The sequence below is a fragment of the Papio anubis genome, chromosome 14 (assembly GCF_008728515.1).
Source record: "Papio anubis isolate 15944 chromosome 14, Panubis1.0, whole genome shotgun sequence".
Classification (NCBI taxonomy): domain Eukaryota; kingdom Metazoa; phylum Chordata; class Mammalia; order Primates; family Cercopithecidae; genus Papio; species Papio anubis.
Window position 1 is genome coordinate 33,059,672 of NC_044989.1, and position 22,489 is coordinate 33,082,160.

The 22,489-nt window shown below is 39.7% G+C and overlaps 1 protein-coding gene across 11 annotated transcripts in view; it reads left to right on the forward strand.

Annotated features, from left to right (window-relative positions):
- Nucleotides 1-22,489, forward strand: part of LTBP1 (latent transforming growth factor beta binding protein 1) — a 454,228-nt gene that overhangs the window by 310,227 nt on the left and 121,512 nt on the right. For 4 of the 11 annotated variants that reach the window (XM_031655063.1, XM_031655064.1, XM_031655067.1 and 1 more), the window contains 7 exons: nucleotides 995-1,063; nucleotides 3,145-3,167; nucleotides 6,287-6,386; nucleotides 6,874-6,972; nucleotides 17,224-17,349; nucleotides 18,509-18,634; nucleotides 19,357-19,479. In XM_031655063.1, the coding sequence (XP_031510923.1) occupies nucleotides 995-1,063; nucleotides 3,145-3,167; nucleotides 6,287-6,386; nucleotides 6,874-6,972; nucleotides 17,224-17,349; nucleotides 18,509-18,634; nucleotides 19,357-19,479 (666 nt within the window). Of the gene's footprint in view, nucleotides 1-835; nucleotides 1,064-3,144; nucleotides 3,168-6,286; nucleotides 6,390-6,873; nucleotides 6,973-17,223; nucleotides 17,350-18,508; nucleotides 18,635-19,356; nucleotides 19,480-22,489 lie in introns of all 11 variants that reach the window. The other 7 variants (XM_031655059.1, XM_031655061.1, XM_031655065.1 and 4 more) reach the window with 4 other exon arrangements.

Genomic DNA, 22,489 nt, shown 5'->3' on the forward strand with positions numbered 1-22,489 from the left:
TTGGTGGAGCCCTTTGTGTTCTTCAACTGGAAACAAACCGTGAGGATTTCAGCATCTCATTTCCCTGAATAGTGATTTTTTTTTCCTTTGGTAACCTTATGGCTCTTCATCAATGTCACTGAGTTCTTTGTTAATAACTAATGAAATTACATCAAAGTGGGGAGAAAAGCCTGATTTTTGCAAATAACACATATACTTACAACATGAGATATATAATACATATAGTGTCTTCTATATATAAAATATCTCCTAATGTATAACCTAATATATATAATATTTTCTAATTGGTTGCTGATATATATGGGATGGAGGGCTAACTACATATATATATGGTTACCTCTATCCATGGTTATGCATCAATGGATTCAACCCAATTGGTTGGTTGCATCTGTGGATGCAGAACTGGATATGGAGGGCTGATCAGACTATGCAATTTTATGTAAGGGACTTGAGCATTGCAGATTTTGGTATCCACAGGGGGTATCCTAGAACTAATCCCTCATGGATACTGAGGGATGACTATGTATATAATATGATATATAAAATATATGCTAAGTATATGCTATACATAATATGTATATTCTGATTTGGTAGGATAAGGAATTACCAGATGGAAAAATGTTCAGTTAAAAAAAAGAGTTGTACTTTTTTCTGTAAATATGCAAGTTTATCAGAAATTCAAGCAATTTGCTTACATTTTGCACCTGTTTTTGAAGTTTTAAAATGTAACTATATTAGTGATGATTTATTAAGAGCTATTCATCATGATATTTTCCTCTGTATAAGTTTGCACTGTTAGATTTTTAAAAGGAATATTTTCCCATCCCAAATCTAGCTGCTTTTAAGGAAATCTGTCCTGGTGGAATGGGTTATACGGTTTCTGGCGTTCATAGACGCAGGCCAATCCATCACCATGTAGGTAAAGGACCTGTATTTGTCAAGCCAAAGAACACTCAACCTGTTGCTAAAAGTACTCATCCTCCACCTCTCCCAGCCAAGGAAGAGCCAGTGGAGGCCCTGACCTTCTCCCGGGAACACGGGCCAGGAGTGGCGGAGCCAGAAGGTGAGAGCGGTAATGGATCATGGACTCTAGACATCTCTCTGTGTGTCTTTGCTTTGACTTCCCTGTTTATAACCCTCTAGAACAGAGTTTCTCAGCCTCAGCCCTATTGACATTTTAGAGTGGATAATTATTTGACTAGGGGCTGCCCTGTGTATTGTAAAATGTTTATCCACTGCTCTAGAATAATATGTACCTAGTAGATAACAATATTCCATGGTAATTTCAGAATGTCGTCCTGCTGTTTGGGGGCTACTTTATCTTGGCATTTATTCCTGGAGAGTGATCTAGATCCTTCAGGGAATAGCCCTAATTCATTTCTTGTCTAGAAGGCCATTTAACAAATATTTATTTGTGAAGTGGAATCCACAGACTTTCAAAGTTAAAGCGTTAAAGTCTAAAGGGCAGTCAGGGATCATGGAGGGTGAAATGAAGGAAGCTAAGAAATTGTCAGTTGAAGAGATCTGGTGACCACCTCGTGTGGTTCTTCCGTTTACCCTCTGAGGAACCTGAGACCTAGAGAGGGGACATGACTTGCCAGATGTCATGTAGAGAATATGTAATGCGACCTGTGACCACGGAGCACCTTTTCCCAAGGAAAGAGTTGAAGGCCTTCTACTTGAGAGGGAGTCTAGAGACAATGGACTTTGACTCTCTCTCTTTGACATTCAGGATGTGGGGTCATCCCTGTCTCTTTATATAAACCAACAGTATCTGATACTTCACATATCTTGCTTACAAAAAATGTTCACCTCAGAAGGAACACACCTTTTAGATTTGTATGGAATAGACATATTTTCTCTAATAAAGCTCCTGTTGGCTTTTCGCAGTTGATTCTTAGGTCAGAATTCAGGGGGCCACTTTTGGGTGCTGTTGAGGAGATAGAGTGCCCAGGCTAGTGTTGTGTTGGGAGCTTGCCACAGCCGCCTTCTTGGTAAGGCAGGCTTTTTTTCTGAGCTCTGAACGTTTGTGTGTTCTGGCCTATTTGAGTCTATGCTTTCACTCACTGCATTTCTCCCTCGGTAAGGCAGAACAGACAGAACCTAAGCTGGAATCGACAGTTTTAATCAGTTTGCCCCTAGACAGTTAGTGTCATGGCCAGATGTTTGCAACTGTTCATTGGTTGCACAGGCAGGAGGAAATGGGCCGTAGTTCCAGATTTTGCCTCACGACCTTCTTGGTGGTGGGTTAGGCAGAATAAAAGATTAATTGACTTTCTCCAACCCCAAGAATATTGCAACAATGATTTTAATTTGTCTGGTACCCTGATTGCTTTCAGGAGTGCTCCTACCCAACCTGTAAACTAATGTTTGTGGAGACATTGATTAACTTATGAGAAAAATCCTGGTGAATGTTGATCTAGGGCTTTAGAACTAATTAATATGAAGGACCGATTAATGAAAAGCAAGCCTTTAAAAATACAAAGGCATCACCAACACCCTCACAATAACCTTTATGATTGTGTAATGTATAATTTGTTCAGTATATTGATTCTAATCTCTTAATTGGCCCTTCCTGGCTTGTGAAATTCTTTTTTGTAATTTAGTTAGCATATCTTTCTGAAAATATTCACGGGCTTCATTAAAGATTGGAATACATCAAGAATGCAGCACATGCTCTCATGTCTCTTATTGAAATCAGTGACATTCTTTTTTAACATTGACACCAGAAAGCGTTGCAAACATTATATACCGTAAGGATAAGCCTTTAACCAATTAATGAAAACGTTTGTTTTCTAACATATGGAAAGTTCCACATAATTGAGATAAGGCATAAAATGATATACCGGAAAGTTTTGCCTTCTTTTGCTTTTTTGTTTAATTTTGATTTTGAAAGAGTTTGCAAGACTTATTCACGTCTCCATGTGCTCCAGTAGCTGAGGAGTAACAGCACTGAGGGTTCTCTGTTAGTCATGTGTAAAATTCCCTAAAATGGCAGATGATCCTAATTCTGCATTTGCTGTAGTTTGATTCTTAATCCTTTTGTGGAGATACTGGACTTCTATTGCTTTTTAAAAATTGAAATATTTTTAAGACTGAATTGTCTTAAATGATACTAATACCATTTTTCTTTTCTGGTTTTAGTGGCAACTGCACCCCCTGAAAAGGTAATTTATTCATTGTTGGCAAGTCTTTTTGTTTTCAACCCTCCAAATGATTTTCTATTAGAATATGTATGGATTTTTTAGACTTAACTTTAGTAACATCTCTATTATGCATCATTTGGTTTAAGTTAATATAGCATTTAGTTATTAAAAAAAAATTTATTGAGCCATTGTTATAGACTGGGACTATTCTCAGTGTTAGGAATACAATAGAGAACAAATAGGACAAAACTCTCTAATGAAGCTTCAATTCTAGTGAGAAGAAAATGAGGAACTAATGAGAATCAAGGGCATAAATAGAATTCAGTGTCACCTGATGACCTGGACCATCTGTGAAAGAAAGGCTGTGACATGCTTAGATAAGCATGTATTCTTAGAGCATATAAATAGTGAGGTACTTCTTAATTCAACTAAAATTTAACATACATATTTGAATTGAGTTGAATAAGAACAGAACTTACACTTAAAAGTTACAATCAAATACTAGAATGTTGCTTTTTGAAAAGTCAGTCTGTTGGCTTTTGGGCATAGAATGGGGCTGTGAATTGTGAGACATTTTAGTAGCAAATGTAAACATTTACTGGATCTAAGTCCTATTTATGTAATATTGTTCCTTCTCTGAATCTGGCTTTCTTTATTTAATGAAAACATTCATTTTCATTAAATGAATGAACTTTATGTCGAGAACTACTATGATATATTGCTAGACTAAATTATCATTGCATTTTGAAATGGGATCTCAATGTACATAACAGGATTTAATTTTCTTTTTATCTCCTTCTCCATAATAACTACATGAAAATTAGGTAATTATTAAATATGTATATATTTATGTATCATTCTTTAAGCTGACAAGAATGCATTGTTAGAATTTAGATGAGGCAATGCATACATAAATTATTTTAAATAGTATTCTAAATCTTTATCTTATAATTATGGGCTAGAATAACATAAATGTCATAATGTAAGTGCTGAAATAATCAAGAAAAAGAGACTGACGATTTTGGAGTGATAGCACTTGTCCAGAAAGAGGTTATAGTATTTTGAGCCCAAAAAAAGTGTAACAGATATGCATACTTTATGTGTACTTTTGAAACTCTTAGCATCTCTAAAGATCAGTCACAGAGAGTAGTTTGCAATTTTGTTGATTTTGAATTTAGTTCTGGTTGATATATGGAAGTAATTATTTAGCTTGTAGGTGGGCCAGCCAGCAGCCTGGCAGTCTCATCATAACTCAGTTCTTCTGTCTTTATGATTGAACTTTATAACTTTCATTAAAAATCTAAAAGAGATCCTAAAAAATTGTCTTGTATACTTTTACTGCATTTTATTTGGGGAGGAGAGAGTACAAAAAATGCAATCATAGCCTTTGTTGTCTTGGTACTTACGAAAGTCTCATGATGTTATGTGATGGATGAAGAAAAGAGAGGATGCCCAGGATGTGCAAAGGTGTGGTGGAGGGGACAACCAGGCTCATGAAAGACTTGGTCAGAAACAGAATTAGGGACTGCTTTGGAAAGCTAGAGTACCAAACTGCCATTGTAAATCAGTGGGGAAATACCCTGAGTCTCAACTGGACCCTATTTGTTAAACGTAGAAGTGGTGTAGATTAGGAAGTCTGCTGCCTCACAGTGATGGGGAAAATTCTGTCTGTGAACTGCAGGAGTGGATTAACACCTGATCCTGGTCTGTTCCTTGTTGGCATTGGCCATGGCTGCAGGGAATGGGGTGTAATAGAGACTGGTTGAGGTCATCTCTAGTAAGTAATAGAAAGGTAGTCTATATTCTTAAGAAGACAGAGGAAATGTGGGGAAAACTGTTAAGTGCTCAATATTTGTAGGAGATGAATTTTGGTAGGACTACTCAAGTTAAGAAGAAAGAGGAAACCAGTTAGATTATTACAGTAAACTGAAAATGAGAGTGAGTCCAGCCTAGGGAGGTGGGGTCTATGGATATGAAAAAGGGTGAACAACTATAAGAAAAAAGTATTAGTGGATGGGGCTTTCAATGAAGAATGAAAGAGAGAGGACTAAAAAGTGACTTTAAGTCTGGATGGGACAGATTAATGACTGTGGCATTGGCAGAAATGAAGTTGAAATGAGAGCCTGGACGGTTTTGGAAGGGTGGGCTGGAGGTATCTGTGGGATACCTAAATGGACTTACTCTGTAAGCATTTATGCTTGCAAAGTTGGATTTGTGATGAGATATTCAGGCAGACTATCTTAGAAAAAGCAGAAAAGAGGTGATACTTGAAGCCAGGAGAAGAGGATAAGAGGTTAACAGAGGCCAGAGGAGTAAGCTTTCTGGAGGAGGACAGAACCAAGTAACTCGATGAATACTTGAATGTAGTGATGATATGAGCTCTCTGGTCCCATCTGGTGTGAGTGAAGTCTCAGATCCTTAACTAGGCTAATTGTTCAGTTGGCATGAGCCCTGCACAGTTATAACTGGAAGCTGAGCCGTGGATGATGGACTGCTTCTTTGCTTGAGGTCCAGGGGACAAGCTTGGGCACCAAAATGCGTGATAAAGCCCCAAATCCTTCTCCAAGCCAGCAGATTTCTGTTGCTCTGCCTGGCTACCACTGTTCAGAAAGCTGGAGTTGTAAAGTTATCAGATATGAGGTTAAAGGAGGCTGTAGTGACTGACTGGTTTAAAATATTTTAACTTACCATGTGTTCTTTGTTATGGCACATCTGCTATATTCATTATTTAATCTGCAAACTGTGGCTGGTCATCTCAGTGGCCACATGTGAATGAGGCAAAGGTTTAGTCCTCTTTGGGGGTTAGTTTTGCCCTATTGCAGACCAAATACGGACCCCTGGGCCAAGACATTTACTTACCAGGTCAGACTTTGGGCCTCAGGGAAATGGCTGAGGATATGTGCATGGATCAGCACCACTGGGAAAAGTTTAGGGCTTCCTATAGTAGCATCACATCAATGGTTCTTTTTTTTTTTTTTTTTTTTGTAATTTCACACAATTATACATGTAAGGTCCTATGATACTTCTTTGCCTTTCTAAGAATATAATTAATTAAATAAAAATAGTTGTGGGAAACTAAAAATAATTTCCACTTTCAACTCTTTTTTTTTCTTACTCTCTTTTAAAATACAACCATCCAGGAAATACCTTCATTGGATCAAGAGAAAACCAAACTTGAGCCTGGTCAACCCCAGCTGTCTCCAGGCATTTCAACTATTCATCTGCATCCACAGTTTCCAGGTAGCCTGTGTTGATCTGTGCTGTTTGTCAGAGTATTCTGAATAAAAATGTAAGACGGGAAGTTTTTGTCTTTGATTTTGTTTAGTAAATTACTAGGCTTCATAACTGAAGTTCAGTGTTAAGTATAGTAATATACTTATGTAATGTTATAATTACAGCATTGTAAGTATTGCAGTGGTAAAGATAAGAGTTTTTTTACTGTTTTCTGTGATCCGGAGTGGTATATACTATTCAAACATTATCGAAGGTTATCATTTGATGAACGATCATTTTTCTTGGCTTCTGTATCACTCTCAGATATTCTTGCTAAATGTTGAACCCAGAGCTATAGATTAATACCATGAGCCTTAGGACATAGAACAGTTCTTCATATCTGAGAAATGCTGTGATATATTGCTAGACTAAATTATCCTTGCGTTTTGAAATGGGATCTCAATGCACATTAACAGGCTTTAATTTTCTTTTTATCCTCTACTTTCTCATATAGTAGTGATTGAAAAAACATCACCTCCTGTGCCTGTTGAAGTAGCTCCTGAAGCTTCTACGTCTAGTGCCAGCCAAGTGATTGCGCCTACTCAAGTGACAGGTTGGTGCAGTATTTTTACGTTATACATCACGTGGAGGAGACGTGGGGCTGAGCTTCATTTTAAATGTAGTATCAGTTGTATAAGCTTGCTCATGGCAGGGTTAGCCATAAGAGCAAATATTTGGAAATCATCTAAATACAGGTAAAAAGGAGAAGTATGTGTAAATAAATTATAGTACATATGAAACGGAATATCACATCATATTAAAATAATGTTTGAAAAGAGTAGTTAATATCATGAGGAAATATGGCATAATCTTTGTTAATAAATACAGAATACAGGCTGGGTGCAGTGGCTCATGCCTGTAATCCCAGCACTTTGGGAGGCTGAGACAGGTGGACCACGAGCGGATCATGAGGTCAAGAGGTCAAGATCATCCTGGCCAACACGATGAAACCCCGTCTCTACTAAAAATACAAAACGTTAGCCAGACTTGGCGATGCACACCTGTAGTCTCAGCTACTTGGAAGGCTGAGGCAGGGGAATCGCTTGAACGCAGGAGGCAGAGATTGCAGTGAGCCAAGATCGCACCACTGCATTCCAGCCTGGTGACAGAGCGAGACTCTGTCTTAAAAAAAAGGCCAGGCACGGTGGTTCACGCCTGTAATCCTAGCACTTTGGGAAGTCAGTGTGGGCAGACCACTGGGTCAGGAGATTGAGAACATCCTAGCTAACACGGTGAAACCCCGTCTCTACTAAAAATACAAAAAATTAGCTAGGCATGGTGGCAGACGCCTGTAGTCCCAGCTACTCGGAGGCTGAGGCAGGAGAATGGTGTGAACCCGGGAGGCGGAGCTTGCAGTGAGCCGAGATTGCGCCACTGCACTCCAGCCTGGGCAACGGAGCGAGACTCCGTCTCAAAGAAAAAAAGGAAAAAAAGAAAAAATACAATGTAATGATTACAATTTTACTTTTAAAATTTCTACAAACACAGAAAAAAGAAAGAAAATGCATCAGTGTTCAATTCTCACCAGTTAATACAGGATCACGGATAATTATGTTCTTTAATGTATTTTTATTTTCAAAGTTCTGTATAATAAACATTATTGTAATCATGAGTGAAATAGTATAAAAATGTTTTATATTTTGAAACAAATGAAAAATTCTAAATGTCCATATCCTTAATGTGTATCGAGCACTGATAAATCCATAGGAAAAATACTAACAATAGAGAAATGGAAAAATAATACAATCAGATAATTTGTAGGGAAAAACAATACCAAGAAGCATATAACAGAAAATTTCAACTTTCCTGGTAATCAAAGAAAGGCAAGCTAACCTAGGGTAATACCTATTCCTATCAAATTAGTATGTAAAACCTAATCAAACTATTTTTATCAGGGTGAGATTGAGACTCTCTCACATTACTGAAGGGAGTATGTGTTGGGGTTTTCCAGAGAGATGGAACCAACAGGATATATCCAGATATATAGAAAGAGCTTTATTGTGAGGGATTGGCTCACACCATTCTGAAGGCTGAGAAATTCCAGGCCGAGGAAAGCTGGTGTTGTGGTTCCAATGCAAACCCAAAGGCCTGAGAAGCAGGGGAGTTGGTAGCATGAGTCTGAAGGCCTGGATACTGGGCACACCAGTGTCTGAGGGCAGGAGAAGATGGATGTCCAAGCTGGAGCAGAGCAAATTGCCTTCCCCAGCCTTTTGGTTGTGTTTGGGCCCACCCCCAACAGATAGGATACCCACCCATGCTGCTGAGGGTGATCTTTACACAGTCTAACAATTCAAAGGCCATTTTCTTCCAGAAACACCCTCACAGACACACCCAGAAATATGTAATCAGCTATCTGGATATCCCTTAGCCCAGTCCAGTTGACTCATGACATTAACCATCACAGAGTATAAAGCACAAACTGGCGATATGTATAAAAAACTTTAGAACTATTCAGAACTTTTGACCTAGTAATTCTATTTTAAGACATCTTGTCTAAGGAAATAATGTTCCCAGAGGCTGTGGGTAGTAGTTTATATGAGTGGTTACCTATCACAGACAATGTACAATACAGAATAAATAGAAATCACTGAACATCCAACTACAGGGAAATAGATAATTATGTTACATCTATACATTGGAACATTATGTTGCCACCAAATATAGTATTTTTGAAGAATTTTTATTGAAAGATAGCAGGAAGTAGTCATACAATATTGCTAAATTTAAGATGAAGTATAAAAAAATGAATGACATAGAGTATTATACCAGTTTTTTTTTAAAGACCTATATACACTGAGAAAATGCTGGGAGAAAATACATTAGATATTAGCAGTGGTTATTTTTTGTAGTGGGATCTGAGAGATTTAAGTGTTTTATTTTAGTGTTTTTATTTTCCGTATTTTATAAACTCAACAGTTATTTTTAGAGTCAGAAAAAAATGTCACTAAGGGTCACATCATCAACTGTAACTGAATTCGTGATACCACTGCAGGATGAAGTTTGGCAGTGTGTTATAGGAGCTAAATGGAAGAGTTTGGAGCCTCCTTTAGAATATTCCCTCCTCAGAAACATATTTATTTCTATTAGAAAGGTTCCTTTCTAATAGAAATGTTCTCATATGTTAAGCTTTTGGCCACTTAGTGAGTCAGTAGGCCCGGAGCCTTGCTCTTCAGGGTGCAGCTGCAGTCACCTAGCCACAGCTTGAGATCCAGACATCCCTGTGCTCTCAGAGGCCAGGAAGCCCCCCTTCCCCCACAAGCTCAGAAATGCCTGCTCTCACTCCTTGGCCTCTCCCTACTGCCAGCGCCTGCTCCAGGGTGGAGCAAAGTTGTGGCCAAGCCCAAGTGCTGTTGCAACCCAGCTGGGTATGCATGTGCTTGGGGCAGCGCTGACAGACCAGCCCCCTGCCACCTCGGCCCCCTCTGGACATTGGACACCAATGAGCATGGAAGGGAGGCTGAGGGGAAGCTGAGGGTAGCTCAGTGTGGGCTTGCAGGTGCCCCTCAGCATGAACAGCCTAGGTGTGTGGACAACATGTTGATGGAGGGAGGCAGACAGGTTCCTGAGTGGGAAGGGGTGATTCCCCAGTGAAACCCCACCTTCAAGCCAGGAATGGCCTGAAGCCTGCGAGTCAGGCTGCCAGTTCCAGGTGTAGTCTATGGTCCAGGGTGAAGACTTTATTGATAACAGTTTGGTCAATCGGATGGTGTTTTTCTATGAGCATACACTTGCTTCATTCTGAGCCCATAAAAACCCTGGACTCAGCCAGACTCACACAGATGTCAGGACTACCAGCTGTGAGAAGGAGCTACCCACTTTGGGTCTCCTCACCTTTTCGGGATGACCTGCCTACAGAAAGGAGCTACCCACTATGGGTCTCCTGAGAGCTGTCATGTCACTCAGTGAAGCTCCTCTCCACCTTGCTCACCCTCCAGTTGTCTGTGTACCTCATTCTTCCTGGATGTGGGACAAGAACTCAGAACCCACTGAATGGTGGTAGTGAAAGAGCTATGACACAAATAAGGCTGAAACATTCCCCCCGATCTCCATGTTGAGGGTGCTGAGAAAGGAAGAAGAGCTGCGTCCCTCTGGGGAGCCCAAACCTAGGGGCTCCCCAAGCCAGGGCTGTAACAGCCTCTTTGGTGCTGTGTGGTTTCTGGTGTCTCCAAGCTTTCAGGTAGCACTGTGTCCACCATCTTCAGACACTGGTGCCTGCAGCAGAAGTTACTGCCAGTATGTCTGGTCCAGCCACAGCCTCACATGAATCCTACACCTATGCTGGCACCTGGAGCTGCCCAGCCTGCCACAGCAGCTGGCATGCCTGCCTGTGTGTAGTGGCTGGACCACATGTTAGCTCACTCACACACTCCTCACCGCTCCACACCTGGCTTGCCCTTGGCAAGTGTGGGATCTGGGCTGGCAGCACAGGCCAAGCACAGCCTGCTGGGCTGAGTGGGTAGAACAAACTCAGTGGGTGCAACCAAAACTTTGGCAAACGCGCCATTAGCCACAGAGGTTCTGGCTGGCAAAGTGATACCCCAGGGATCCTGTGACAAAATTATAGTGATTTTTTTTTTGATGGCCATGGCTAAAATTGTTATTCTCCATGCTGAGGTGATGTACGTATCTACCCACTTTATTAAGCACACTGATAAGAGACTGCTTCATGCTGCAAAGCATACAAGCAAATAATACACTGTTTTGGACAGCAGGGATCTTCTAATTGTTTATCGTAATGTTAAAAAGAAAAAAGTGCAGTAAGACATACTGTAATTCACTAGTTCTTTGGAAATACTGCATTTCCATTTTTCAGTGTGAAGATAAACTCTAGTTTTGAATGAGTATGGCTGACTTAAGTGGACAAACGTCTTTCAAACTAGCTTTGTAGAGGTTAAGTTCAGCTAGATAAATGCAGTTTCAGCATTTAAATGTAGCTGTGTGAAGGGTAACAAATAGACATTACTCAGCTTCAACTGAACTGCAGAGCTGGTTAAAAAAACAATGAAAGTAGCCTTGCTATAGGAAGTTTTAAAACACAACTTGTTAGAAGCTTAATTTGAGTTTGGCAGAAATACAGGGCTGACATCTGCTGTCACATGTTTGAAGCATGAATGTATCCTTCCAGGAAACAAGTGATGCTGATTTTTTTTTTTTTAATGCAACAGTTGCAGGTACTTCCACTTTCTGTAGTACAAGAATATTTCTGAAAGAATTCATAGGGGGAACATTATAGATAGAGAGTCTTTGAATTGAAATGGTTTGCAGCTTTAGAGCTGCACTATTACACAGTGATCTGCATTAGCACAAGAAGACTGTTCTGTATCAAATTTAATTTAAATCAAAAGTGTATGTTCCCATCGGTTACATATGGGGGCCAAATACAGATTTTAGGGGCAATCTCATCAGTTCTCTCAGGAATATTGCATAGTAGTGTTTTCGTCTCTAAAACACAGAGGAGGTAAATATTATTTGTTACTGTTAGTTTCTCCCATGGTTGAAGAAAGGGATAGAATAATACATTAAGAGTCTAAAATAAATATCATCAGCTCCACAGTGTTTAGTGATTATATCTTTACGATGGTGAAATTGGAAGTAGCTTTTTCAGATTTAGCCAAACACACTTTGACATGTGATAATTATAAAGTGAGCCACATATCTGCAGGAAATACGGGTGATATTTTCCACTCTTAACAGCTGACTTGGTGGCTTGCAACATTATTGGCATACTGTTTTCAAGTGAATTATATGTTTCAGCATATAAATTCTTGATTTAGCATAGTGTCTTAATAGCTAAAGGATAGGTTGGAAAAATCAAACCTTTATTTCTCTGGCAGATATTTACAAAGTGGAAACATCTGTTTCAATTGTTGTGGGACAATCTATGCTCACTGTGGGGCAGTTAGAAAGCCAGGGCATTTTTGTAAACCTTTCCATGAGTTAACATTTGATGCCTTCCTCTGGCTCTTCCCAAACGTTCTCCATGGCTCTTGCAGACTGGCCAGAAATTATTCTTTGACTGACTTAACTGCCTTGTGGAAACCTCTGTAATTACCATGGCCCAGACATTTAAAAAACTATTTGCTTATCAGATCTTTTCCTGAACTCAGAATTGACCCAAAAATATTTGTCTCTCAAGCATATTACCAGTGTCATTATTGCCTCAATAAACTTTTTATGCTGATAGAAAATAAACTCTTTTATCTCCATGTGAAATCATCATGCTTTAGTATTTCCAGACTTCATTCATTCATTCATTCATTCAGGGAATCACATGATAAAGAAAAAGCTAAAGTCAGCATAGTAATTTTCATATTTTGCTAAAAACTTTGTTTCAATTAATTTTAGAATATAAAGATACCACACTGTTAAATCTACCACTGGCCTTGTTGCTGGTATAAATAGAGTATTTGGTTTTCCATCATTGGCTTTCTGTCATGGCTCTTTTTCCATATTCTAGATGGACTCCAGCAAAATAAATAGAATAAGGTCCTTGACCTGGAGAAGACGAGGTTTTCAGGGAGCAGATATAGTAGGGAAGAGTAGGGCTGGCCTGTGAACCAGGTGGCATTATAAAGGACATGTGAGAGAGTCCAGTGGGGAGCACTCCCTTGATCCTCTCTCTGCAGAGCCAAGAAAGCCATACATGCTAAAAAGACAAGACATTCTCATTCACCAGCATACATACCCCTGACACAAGAAATGAGTGCTGTCTGTGTGAGACCTGACTCTGGTGTATCAGAGCCCAGTTTCTAGAGTTTATATTGACACAGTTTGATCAAAGAATCGTATTCTTCTACATGAACTGATCTACTCAGTGGGAAAAGGTTTGCATGCCGATGTGTAAGTCACCACTTAGGAAAAATATAAAATATCTTGTCTTTGCCCTAAAAACCAGAAAATGCAGAAAACTTTTCCTGTTCTTTAAGACAACGTTCTCAGGACTTGTGTACTGTCTATGTGCTCAGGAATGAAAAGCTATTAGAAAAGGAGAGAAAACACAGGGGAGATGCGGGGGAGACATGTTTTATACGTTTTAAAGTGTAAGCACCAGTAATTTATTTTTTTACCTGATATTCAACTTTTTTTTTTTTTTTTTTTTTGAGACAGATTCTAACCCTGTCACTCAGGGTTCAAGTGATTCTCCTGCCTCAGCCTCCCGAGTAGCTGGGACTACAGGCACGCGCTGTTACACCTGGCTAATTTTTAGTAAAGACAGTATTTTTAGTAATGACAGGGTTTCACCATGTTGTCCTGGCTAGTCTCAAACTCCTGACCTCACCTCAAGTAATCCTCCCTCCTCAGCCTCCCAAATTGCCGGGTTACAGATACGAGCCACCGCACTTGGCCTCTGATGTTCAACTTTTTGATGAGTAGTAGATAGAAAGCAGACAGAGGTGTTTTGAAGGAGTGATGGCTGTTTTCTCTCTGCCTATGAGAGTGGAATCCTTGACTCACGCCTGTAATCCCAGCACTTTGGGAGGCTGAGGCGGGTGGATCACGAGGTCAAGAGATGGAGACCACCCTGGTTAACACGGTGAAACCCCATCTCTACTAAAAATACAAAAAATGTAGCCGGGCATGGTGGCAGTCACCTGTAGTCCCAGCTACTTGGGAGGCTGAGGCAGGAGAATGGCATGAGCCCGGGAGGCGGAGCTTGCAGTGAGCCGAGATTGCGCCACTGCACTGAAGCCTGGGTGACAGAGTGAGACTCCATCTCAAAAAAAAAACACCAAAGAGTGGAATCCTGCCTGGCAAAGAATGGAGGGGATCTCTGAGGTCAAACTGATGACAGTTACATTGATTAATCACTTGTGTAAAAATGGGACAAAGTAGAAATCAAGTATGTTTCAGAAAGTGTCCCTCTTTCCTTTGATGTATGTCTTAGTACCCTCTAGTGGTGTCAGCCTAACATTTTCTTACATGTAACGTGATCCTGACAGACAAGTTCAGCGTTTGCAAGCCACGTCTTTGTATACTTATGTATGAGGTAATCAGCTAAAAGTCAACAAACTTTTTTTCATCAAATTCCAACCTCCTAGCTTCTATCTAAGATACTGAATTGGCAGGAAAGGGTATTAGTATTCATTTTATTCCTAAGACTAAAGAGTTATAATTCTTCACTATTTCTCCTAGCTCAGAGCTGAGTTGAGAAGAAACACTTTAGCTATGTTGGCAATTTGTGGCATAGGAATATATCACATTTTAATTAAGCATCACATATTTTTGAAGACTTGTTCACACATGTAAAGAAGTTCCATTCTAAGGCTGTCCCTGCCAAATGACAAATACTTGGTAATCACCAAATTGGTGTTGTGGGAGTGGGTTAGTGACTACTCATCAAGCTTTTCATGAAAACCCCAGATTTATAGCCTCTTAATTTGTTCTGAACCCTTGCCCTGAGTATATTAATTCACCCTCTAATTTTTTTTTTTTTTTTTTGGCAAATATGGTCAGCATGTCTTTCTGCTTTATGAAAATGTCAGAGATGAGTATAAAGATAGGTCAATAACCACAGGGAAAAAAACCCAAGAAATCTAAACACCAGTAACTTGCAAAGGAAGCTTCGATGTATAATATAGAGTCGTGTGCATCTCATGATGTTTCACTAAAAAATTCCTATAAACAGAAGAGAATTCTTACCTGAAAATCTGTGAGTATAACCTGGTGAAGATTACCTTTTACTTTCAAATTTTAGGTACATGCAAATGCTATTTTTAAGGAAGACTTTTCGAATTATGAAAGTGCCAAGACATGCTTATTGTAAAAATTTTGAAAAGTACAAAAAAAAATGAAGAAAATGCTAATCCTAAAAACCATAAAACTTAGATCTACTTCCTTCCAACCTTCTTTTCTGTGTGTATTGTGGTGTAATGGAAATTATATTCTATGTTATAATTTGTGCCCCACTGTGTTTTCTTTAACAAATAAGCATTTTCCTATCTTGTTAATGATTATATACTATGCTGTATGTATAATTCATTGTTTTGTGTTATTGCCAGTCACTTCAGTTTAGGTAATCACATTAGTTACCCATGTTTTTAGCCTTTTGAATTATTCTTCCTATAATTTGATAATCTATTGACTATAAACAAATGTATTCTCCTGAAAGTGAATTAACATAACTAGGGTCACAAAAGGTATAAGTAATTTGTAAATACATGGGGTATGCATACATTTCTCATACATCCAGGTGACTTTGTGTAAAATGCTGAAGTTCATATGCTCCTTTTTCAAATGACTTGCATGAGTAGTCTTAAAGTCACAGCATAGTGAATACTTTATGAAAAATGAAGCATGTGGTTTTGGTTTTGGAGAGCAACTTGAACCCCAATTTAGGTCATTTCCATAGTGAACCTTTGTTAAAGCACTGTTTTCTACATCCTTTTGCTGCAGAGTAGACAGTGTGTTATTACCAAGAATAGCCCACCTGCTTTTCTTCTCATTCAAACCACAGACCTCTCTAACAAAGCTGTGCTCTTAAGTTGTCATGCTCAGAGGCATCAAACTATTTACCTTGGAGGGTCCCTTGGCCTCATTCATACCAGCCTCTCTTTCGAGCCTTGTTTACTATATGATGACAGATAATAGCCCAAGGTAGTATTGGTATAAATGTATTGGTTTTTAAATATAATCTTAAATGACTTCAGGATGAACAATAATAATGGATAAGTTTTATTGAGCACATATAATGTGCCAGGCATTGGCTACATGCATTATTTAGGGTATATCTTTCATTCTTATACTTTGAAGTTGAAACTCTGATTATTTCCATTTTACACATGTAGAAAAGTGAGGCGTAGAATGGTGAGGTCACTTGCCCCATATTGCAGAACCGTAAAGGGCAGCAGGATTTGTGCCTGCACTGTCTCGAGCCAGTGCTTCTAACCGTCAGCTCTGCCACCTTCAGTAGGCCAGTATACCTTCTTACAAAGGTCATTGGAAACAGAAAATCTTAAGGGAGCAATTAATCTCAGAAGGCCCCCTTTGAGTCCTTGGGTTTTTTTTTTTTTATGGACTCCACCTAACCATGGACTCCTAAGACCCTCCCTCCACTGTAGTGTATGTCTGTGAGTAGACTGAGAGTAGACTGAGGACTTGAACAGAGCTAATCTGTACATGCTATATAGAGGAAGCCAGTCTTACGTAGGGCTCAGTAAGGGAGTAAGGGAGGAATTTAACAGAAAAGATTTGGGTAAAGATTTCTACTTTACCACTAGAAATAAAATATGTTCACGTTGAAATTGGCAAATAAGAGTAAGATACACCAAGAACTTTTTCTTTATTTAGAAGTGGGAGGTCTTTGAGGGGACTGATGAGAAATTTTGGAGGAGATTGGATGTGTTTGTTTAAACTCAAATATGGCCTGCTAAAGAATGGAAAGTTACAATGTGTTTCTTATCAATAGATAAGAAATCTCTTATCTATTGGTGATTCAAACTCTGTCATCTAAGATGAACTACAGGGAATAGAAACTCATTAATAGGCCATTTTGGAAACTGTTTTATTAATAATTGATTTTCTTACAACTTACAACATGGCCTTTTTCTGAGTTTCTACTCACTTCAGTTCATCTTAAAAATGGTTTCACTAGGAACTATTGATGGCCTTGGATGGGACTAACTCATCTATTATAAAGTAATCACATGAATTTATACTTGCTGTCAGAGGTCACCTTTGTCTTCTAAATGCAGAGCTGGCAATAATTTGCTAATTGGTCAGGAAACACAAATTAATGCTTTGTAAGTAGCAGTGAAATCTGTTCGTTTCTGTGGGTTTTTTCACATTATTTTATTTACTTTTAAAGAAATCAATGAATGTACTGTGAACCCTGATATCTGTGGAGCAGGACACTGCATTAACCTGCCGGTGAGATACACCTGTATATGCTACGAGGGCTACAAGTTCAGTGAACAACAGAGGAAATGTGTGGGTAAGAGACAATTTTGATTGACTGAATTATTAAATATCAAACATTTGCACATTAAGAACATGTTTTTTCTTAAACCAACCTAACCATTTTGGGAAAATGTTACTGGTTTAATTTTTTGAAAGTTTATCCCTTAGCTAAGGGAGCTCAAAAAAAGGTTTGCTAAACAACTGGAATTCTCTTACCTCTTTGTTCAACATTTGTTTACCTCGCCAAATGTAATACATTTACATAAAGGTGAAATAATTTCTAAAAGCTTTTTGGATAAAGTAAAGAAAATATGAATTCCAGAAACAGCTACCTAAAAACATGTATTTAGCAAAAACAAATTAACATTAATATATACTGCAGTAAAGAATTACTTTCATTTATGTACGTAAGATTTGATTTTTTAAAGGGATTTTAAAATTGAAAATCCATATATGCTGGCCTGAAGGTATCAGTCAAGTTAGAAATTTAGGGATCTCATGTATGCTCCTTTTGGGAAAAAAAAAAAGTATCTCAGAAAGATATGCAATAGAGTTAAATAAATCATTTTAATGTAACTCTAAATTTAATTTCTCTTCTTTTTTAAGAAAAAGAAAATTCAGCACTAAATTATAAGGCCAGTGGGAAGCAACAAAGGCACATATCTAATTAATACTACTTTAATATATGTGAATTTTGCTGTTTGGTCTGTGTGTGTGGGAGGGGGAAGGAGACAACCACCTGCTCCATAATATGGCTATTTCCCTGTCATTTGCATACATTGTATATATCACGTTTAGAACCTAGAATATTAAGTTGGAAAGGCAACAGAGATGACCTAATCCGTCTCTTTCATGGCATTTCTCACTCCCTGCTGACAGCAAATTCCATTGCTTGGATGTCTCTCATTATCGGGAGAATCCTTCTGTGTTGACCTGAAATCTGCCTCTTTGAAACACCATTGTCATGGTTTTGTAGTTTTGGCCTTTGAAGTGACACACAGTAGGCTGCTTCTCTCTTCCAGTAACAATCCTTCAAGCACGTGAGGAGAAAGATCGTGTCTCCTTTTGCTGTTGTCCTCAGTTATAAAGGTTGGATGGTACTCAGGGAATAGTATGATGGTATTTTACAGAACAGGGAAACTAAGTTCTTGCTACACAGAACTAATGTTTTTTATATGTATTTTTGTTAACAGATATTGATGAGTGTACTCAGGTCCAACACCTCTGCTCCCAGGGACGCTGTGAAAACACTGAGGGAAGTTTCCTGTGCATTTGCCCAGCAGGATTTATGGCCAGTGAGGAGGGGACTAACTGTATAGGTAACAGCATTGTTCTTCCTGATTACAAATGCTTAGATCTGATTTTTAGATCCCCTAAGGCTATCAGTTCAGTGCTTATCCACACAACCCAGAATTTTTTATTAAACACTTACCATGATAGCAATCTGCTAGATCCCCGGTGATATAAAAATGGATTTCTTTCCCCTAACATTTTTGAAGAAAGAGTATCAAATATGTGCACAGACAAGATACATTAAATGTTACTTTTGGACCACCCTGCATGAATCAAAACTGGATGATTTTGATGTGTGTCAAACAAATCAAAGGGAAAGCAGAAATCAGTTACTGGCCAGGCGCTGTGGCTCATACCTGTAATCCCAGCACTTTGGGAGGCCAAGGCGGGTGGATCACCTGAGGTCAGGAGTTTGAGACCAGCCTGACCAACATGGAGAAACCCTGTCTCTACTAAAAATACAGAATTAGCCAGGTGTGGTGGCGCATGCCTCTAATCCCAGCTACTCAGGAGACTGACGCAGGAGAATCGCTTGAACCCGGGAGGTGGAGGTTGCAGTGAGCCGAGATCGCACCATTACACTCCAGCCTGGGCAACAAGAGCGAAACTCCATCTCAAAAAAAAAAAAAGAAGAAAAAGAAAAGAAATCAGTTACTTCGTTATTATATTTGAGCTAAGCTGGGAGACGGGAGAGGTTTGAAATAATATTTGGAACACAAAACTCAATAATGCTCTCTGCTCCTCGTAGATGTTGACGAATGCCTGAGGCCGGACGTCTGTGGGGAGGGGCACTGTGTCAATACTGTGGGGGCCTTCCGGTGTGAATACTGCGACAGCGGGTACCGCATGACCCAGAGAGGCCGTTGTGAGGGTGAGTCAGCTGTGAGTGTTCAGCATGCATGACCGTGACGTGCAGGGTTGGTAGGTACCTTGCCTGGTTCTTGTTTCCTTCCACACTCCATACTTGACACCAGTTTATCCAAGCTCTTTCTGCTTCCTGGATTCACAGGCTCTTTGCCTCCTCCTTTCAGTGGCTCTTTTGGGATTATTTTCCATCTTCATGCTCTCATTATTTTTCACCTCAATATCTGCCTTTCTGGTATTTGGAGTGAAATCACCATAGAGTGATTAATTGCATCATGTTTAGTACAAACCCAGACTTAATTACAGAGTCCGGACCATTCATCTGGGAACATGGTGCAGGTGTAACCAGTGTTGATTTTTTGTTTTTGACCTTTTCACCTACTCACATTCCTTTGTCTCCACTGCTTTCTTTTACATGTGTTCTGGGACTTTCTCACAGACTCCCTAAGAAGCATGGTCTGACCAACTTTGGTCAGATTCCAACTGTGCTAGATAAAATTTCCTCATTATTGACCATAGCAATGAGTTTTCTCTCATTATAAAAATGTTATAAAAAATGTTTATAGCATGGCCACAATTCTTATCCTTTTCATATTTCTGTTCATGTTTGTGTCCAAGTTGCTCTGGTTCTTTTTGAAACCACTGTGGCGAGGCCAGGCACAGCGGCTCACGCCTGTAATCCCAGTGCTTTGGGGGGTCGAAGCAGGTAGATCACTTGAGGCCAGGAGTTTGAGACCAGCCTGGCCAACATGCTGAAACTCCCTCTCTCCTAAAAATACAAAAATTAGCCAGACGTGATGGCGCACGCCTGTAATCCCAGCTACTTGGGAGGCTGAGGCACAAGAATCACTTGAACCTAGGAGGCAGAGGTTGCAGTGAGCTGAGATCATGCCACTGCACTCCAGCCCAGGTGACAGAGCAAAACCTGTCTCCAAAAAACAAAACAAAAAAAACACTATGGCACTTTTTTTTTTTTTTTGCAATTATTTTCATGAAGAAATACACTGACCTTCTGCTAAAAACCTGCCATGGAAATACGAGGGTGAAGGAACATGGGGTCTCTGAGGGCACGAGAGCATGGTGCTGGTTCCTTGGGGTTTCCTACCTGGCTGTCAGCAGAGCCTAATAGATTTGGGCTCTGTTAGCTGGGGCAGGATGGACTAGGTTGGCATAGCCAGCCCTCAGCTGTCCCCTGGCTTCTGCATGTTCTGCATGTTGGTTTTCTTCACCGCTCTAATGACCCAGGCCTGGAGGGAGAGCTAATTAGACATTTTTTGGCAGCCTACGCTTGCCTCTCCTGCTGGCGTCTTGCCTCCGCCCCTTGGGTTCTAATCTAGAGAGAAGTGGGAGTGTTTTATGTTGCTGGATCTCTGATCAGCTTGGATCAGAATGGAGCCTTGTACCCTCCCCAAGGGCCATGAGGCTACAGAACAAGCACAGGTGTAAAGTGTCTCCACTCTGCTCTTCCAGGGAACTCTCTGCTGTAGAGATGCAGTGTGGGATCAGCTCACCAAGCCTACGCTTAGTAACTTCCTGACCTGCAGCCATTGACTTTGCCCCTTTGAAACGTAGTACATCACCTGTAAAATGGGAACGATAGAGTTAACTTTCCAGGTTTTTATGAAAATAACTTCATGTTGCCGGAACTTGTATGATGCCTGTCACTTTGTTAGTTTTCAAGAAATTATAGTTTCTTTAAATCTCCCCCATCCCTGACTCCTTTTGTGTTTGTATAGATCTCAAGTACCTCTGTAGTTGCGGGGAGCGCTTTAAAAAAACGGGGTAAGTTTATTTGACAAGCATTTATGTGCAGAGCAGTATCCCCCAACCCCCAACAAAGAAGTCAAATACTGATTCTTTTTATTTATTTATTTATTTATTTTTTGAGACGGAGTCTCGCTCTGTTGCCCAAGCTGGAGTACAGTGGCACAGTCTCGGCTCACTGCAAGCTCTGCCTCCTGGGTTCATGCCATTCTCCTGCCTCAGCCTCCTGAGTAACTGGGACTACAGGTCCCCGCCACCACGCCCAGCTAATTTTTTTTTTTTTTTTTAAGTAGAGATGGGGTTTCACCATGTTAGCCAGGATGGTCTCGATCTCCTGACCACCAGATCCACCCGCCTTGGCCTCCCAAAGTGCTGAGATTACAGGCGTGAGCCACCGCACCCGGCCCAAATACTGATTCTTAAGTTCCACATACGTGTCAAGAATGGGAAGATAAGATACTTAGGTAATAGGATGAAAAGGAATAGAAAAGAAATTGGAAAATTATGTACTTAAATTGGAAGCTTGGAGAATATTCTGTAATATTCAATATATGAAAATTATTTAGCAGAAAGATGACTCGGGTTCCCTGAGTAAATAATATATGATTCTATCCCCATGAAAAGTCTTGAAAAGAGGAAGGAGCCAAGCAACGCGGCTGTTTTCAAATTTCATCATGGACTAGAACCAAACGTCCCCGGGCTTCTGGCTCACAGAAGATTTTCTCAGCTGTCACTAACAAAGTTGCTTTCAAATAGCACCAGTCTCCAAGGAGTCTATTGTAGTTTACAGACATTATCTCATGCATCCTTACTTTATTCTGTTAAGGTATTACAAGGCAGGTAATTCCTAATTTATAGAAGAGGGGAAAAGCAGAGGTGAGAGCAGCTAGAAATTCAGGGATGTTATCTTGTATTGCTCAACATTGCACCTTATTTATTGGACCAGCCTGTCTCAATGACATTCTCTGATTTAGCAGTTGTAGTTCTATTCTTTGGAAATATCCCATCCAGAGGAGAATGTAATGCTATTTGGAAAATGAAACTGGCAAGCATCATCTTTTTGTAGAACAAGAAGTCCCAGAACATCTGACCTAAAAAAACCACTATGTGTCATTGGCCATTGGCAAGAATTTTTACTGATAGAAAAAAAATTACAACACTGACCTGGTGCTTATTTTGTTAATATCATCTTCAACTTTTTCACTTTAAGTATCTTTTCACATGTCTAACGATATGCAATGGGAGATAACTTT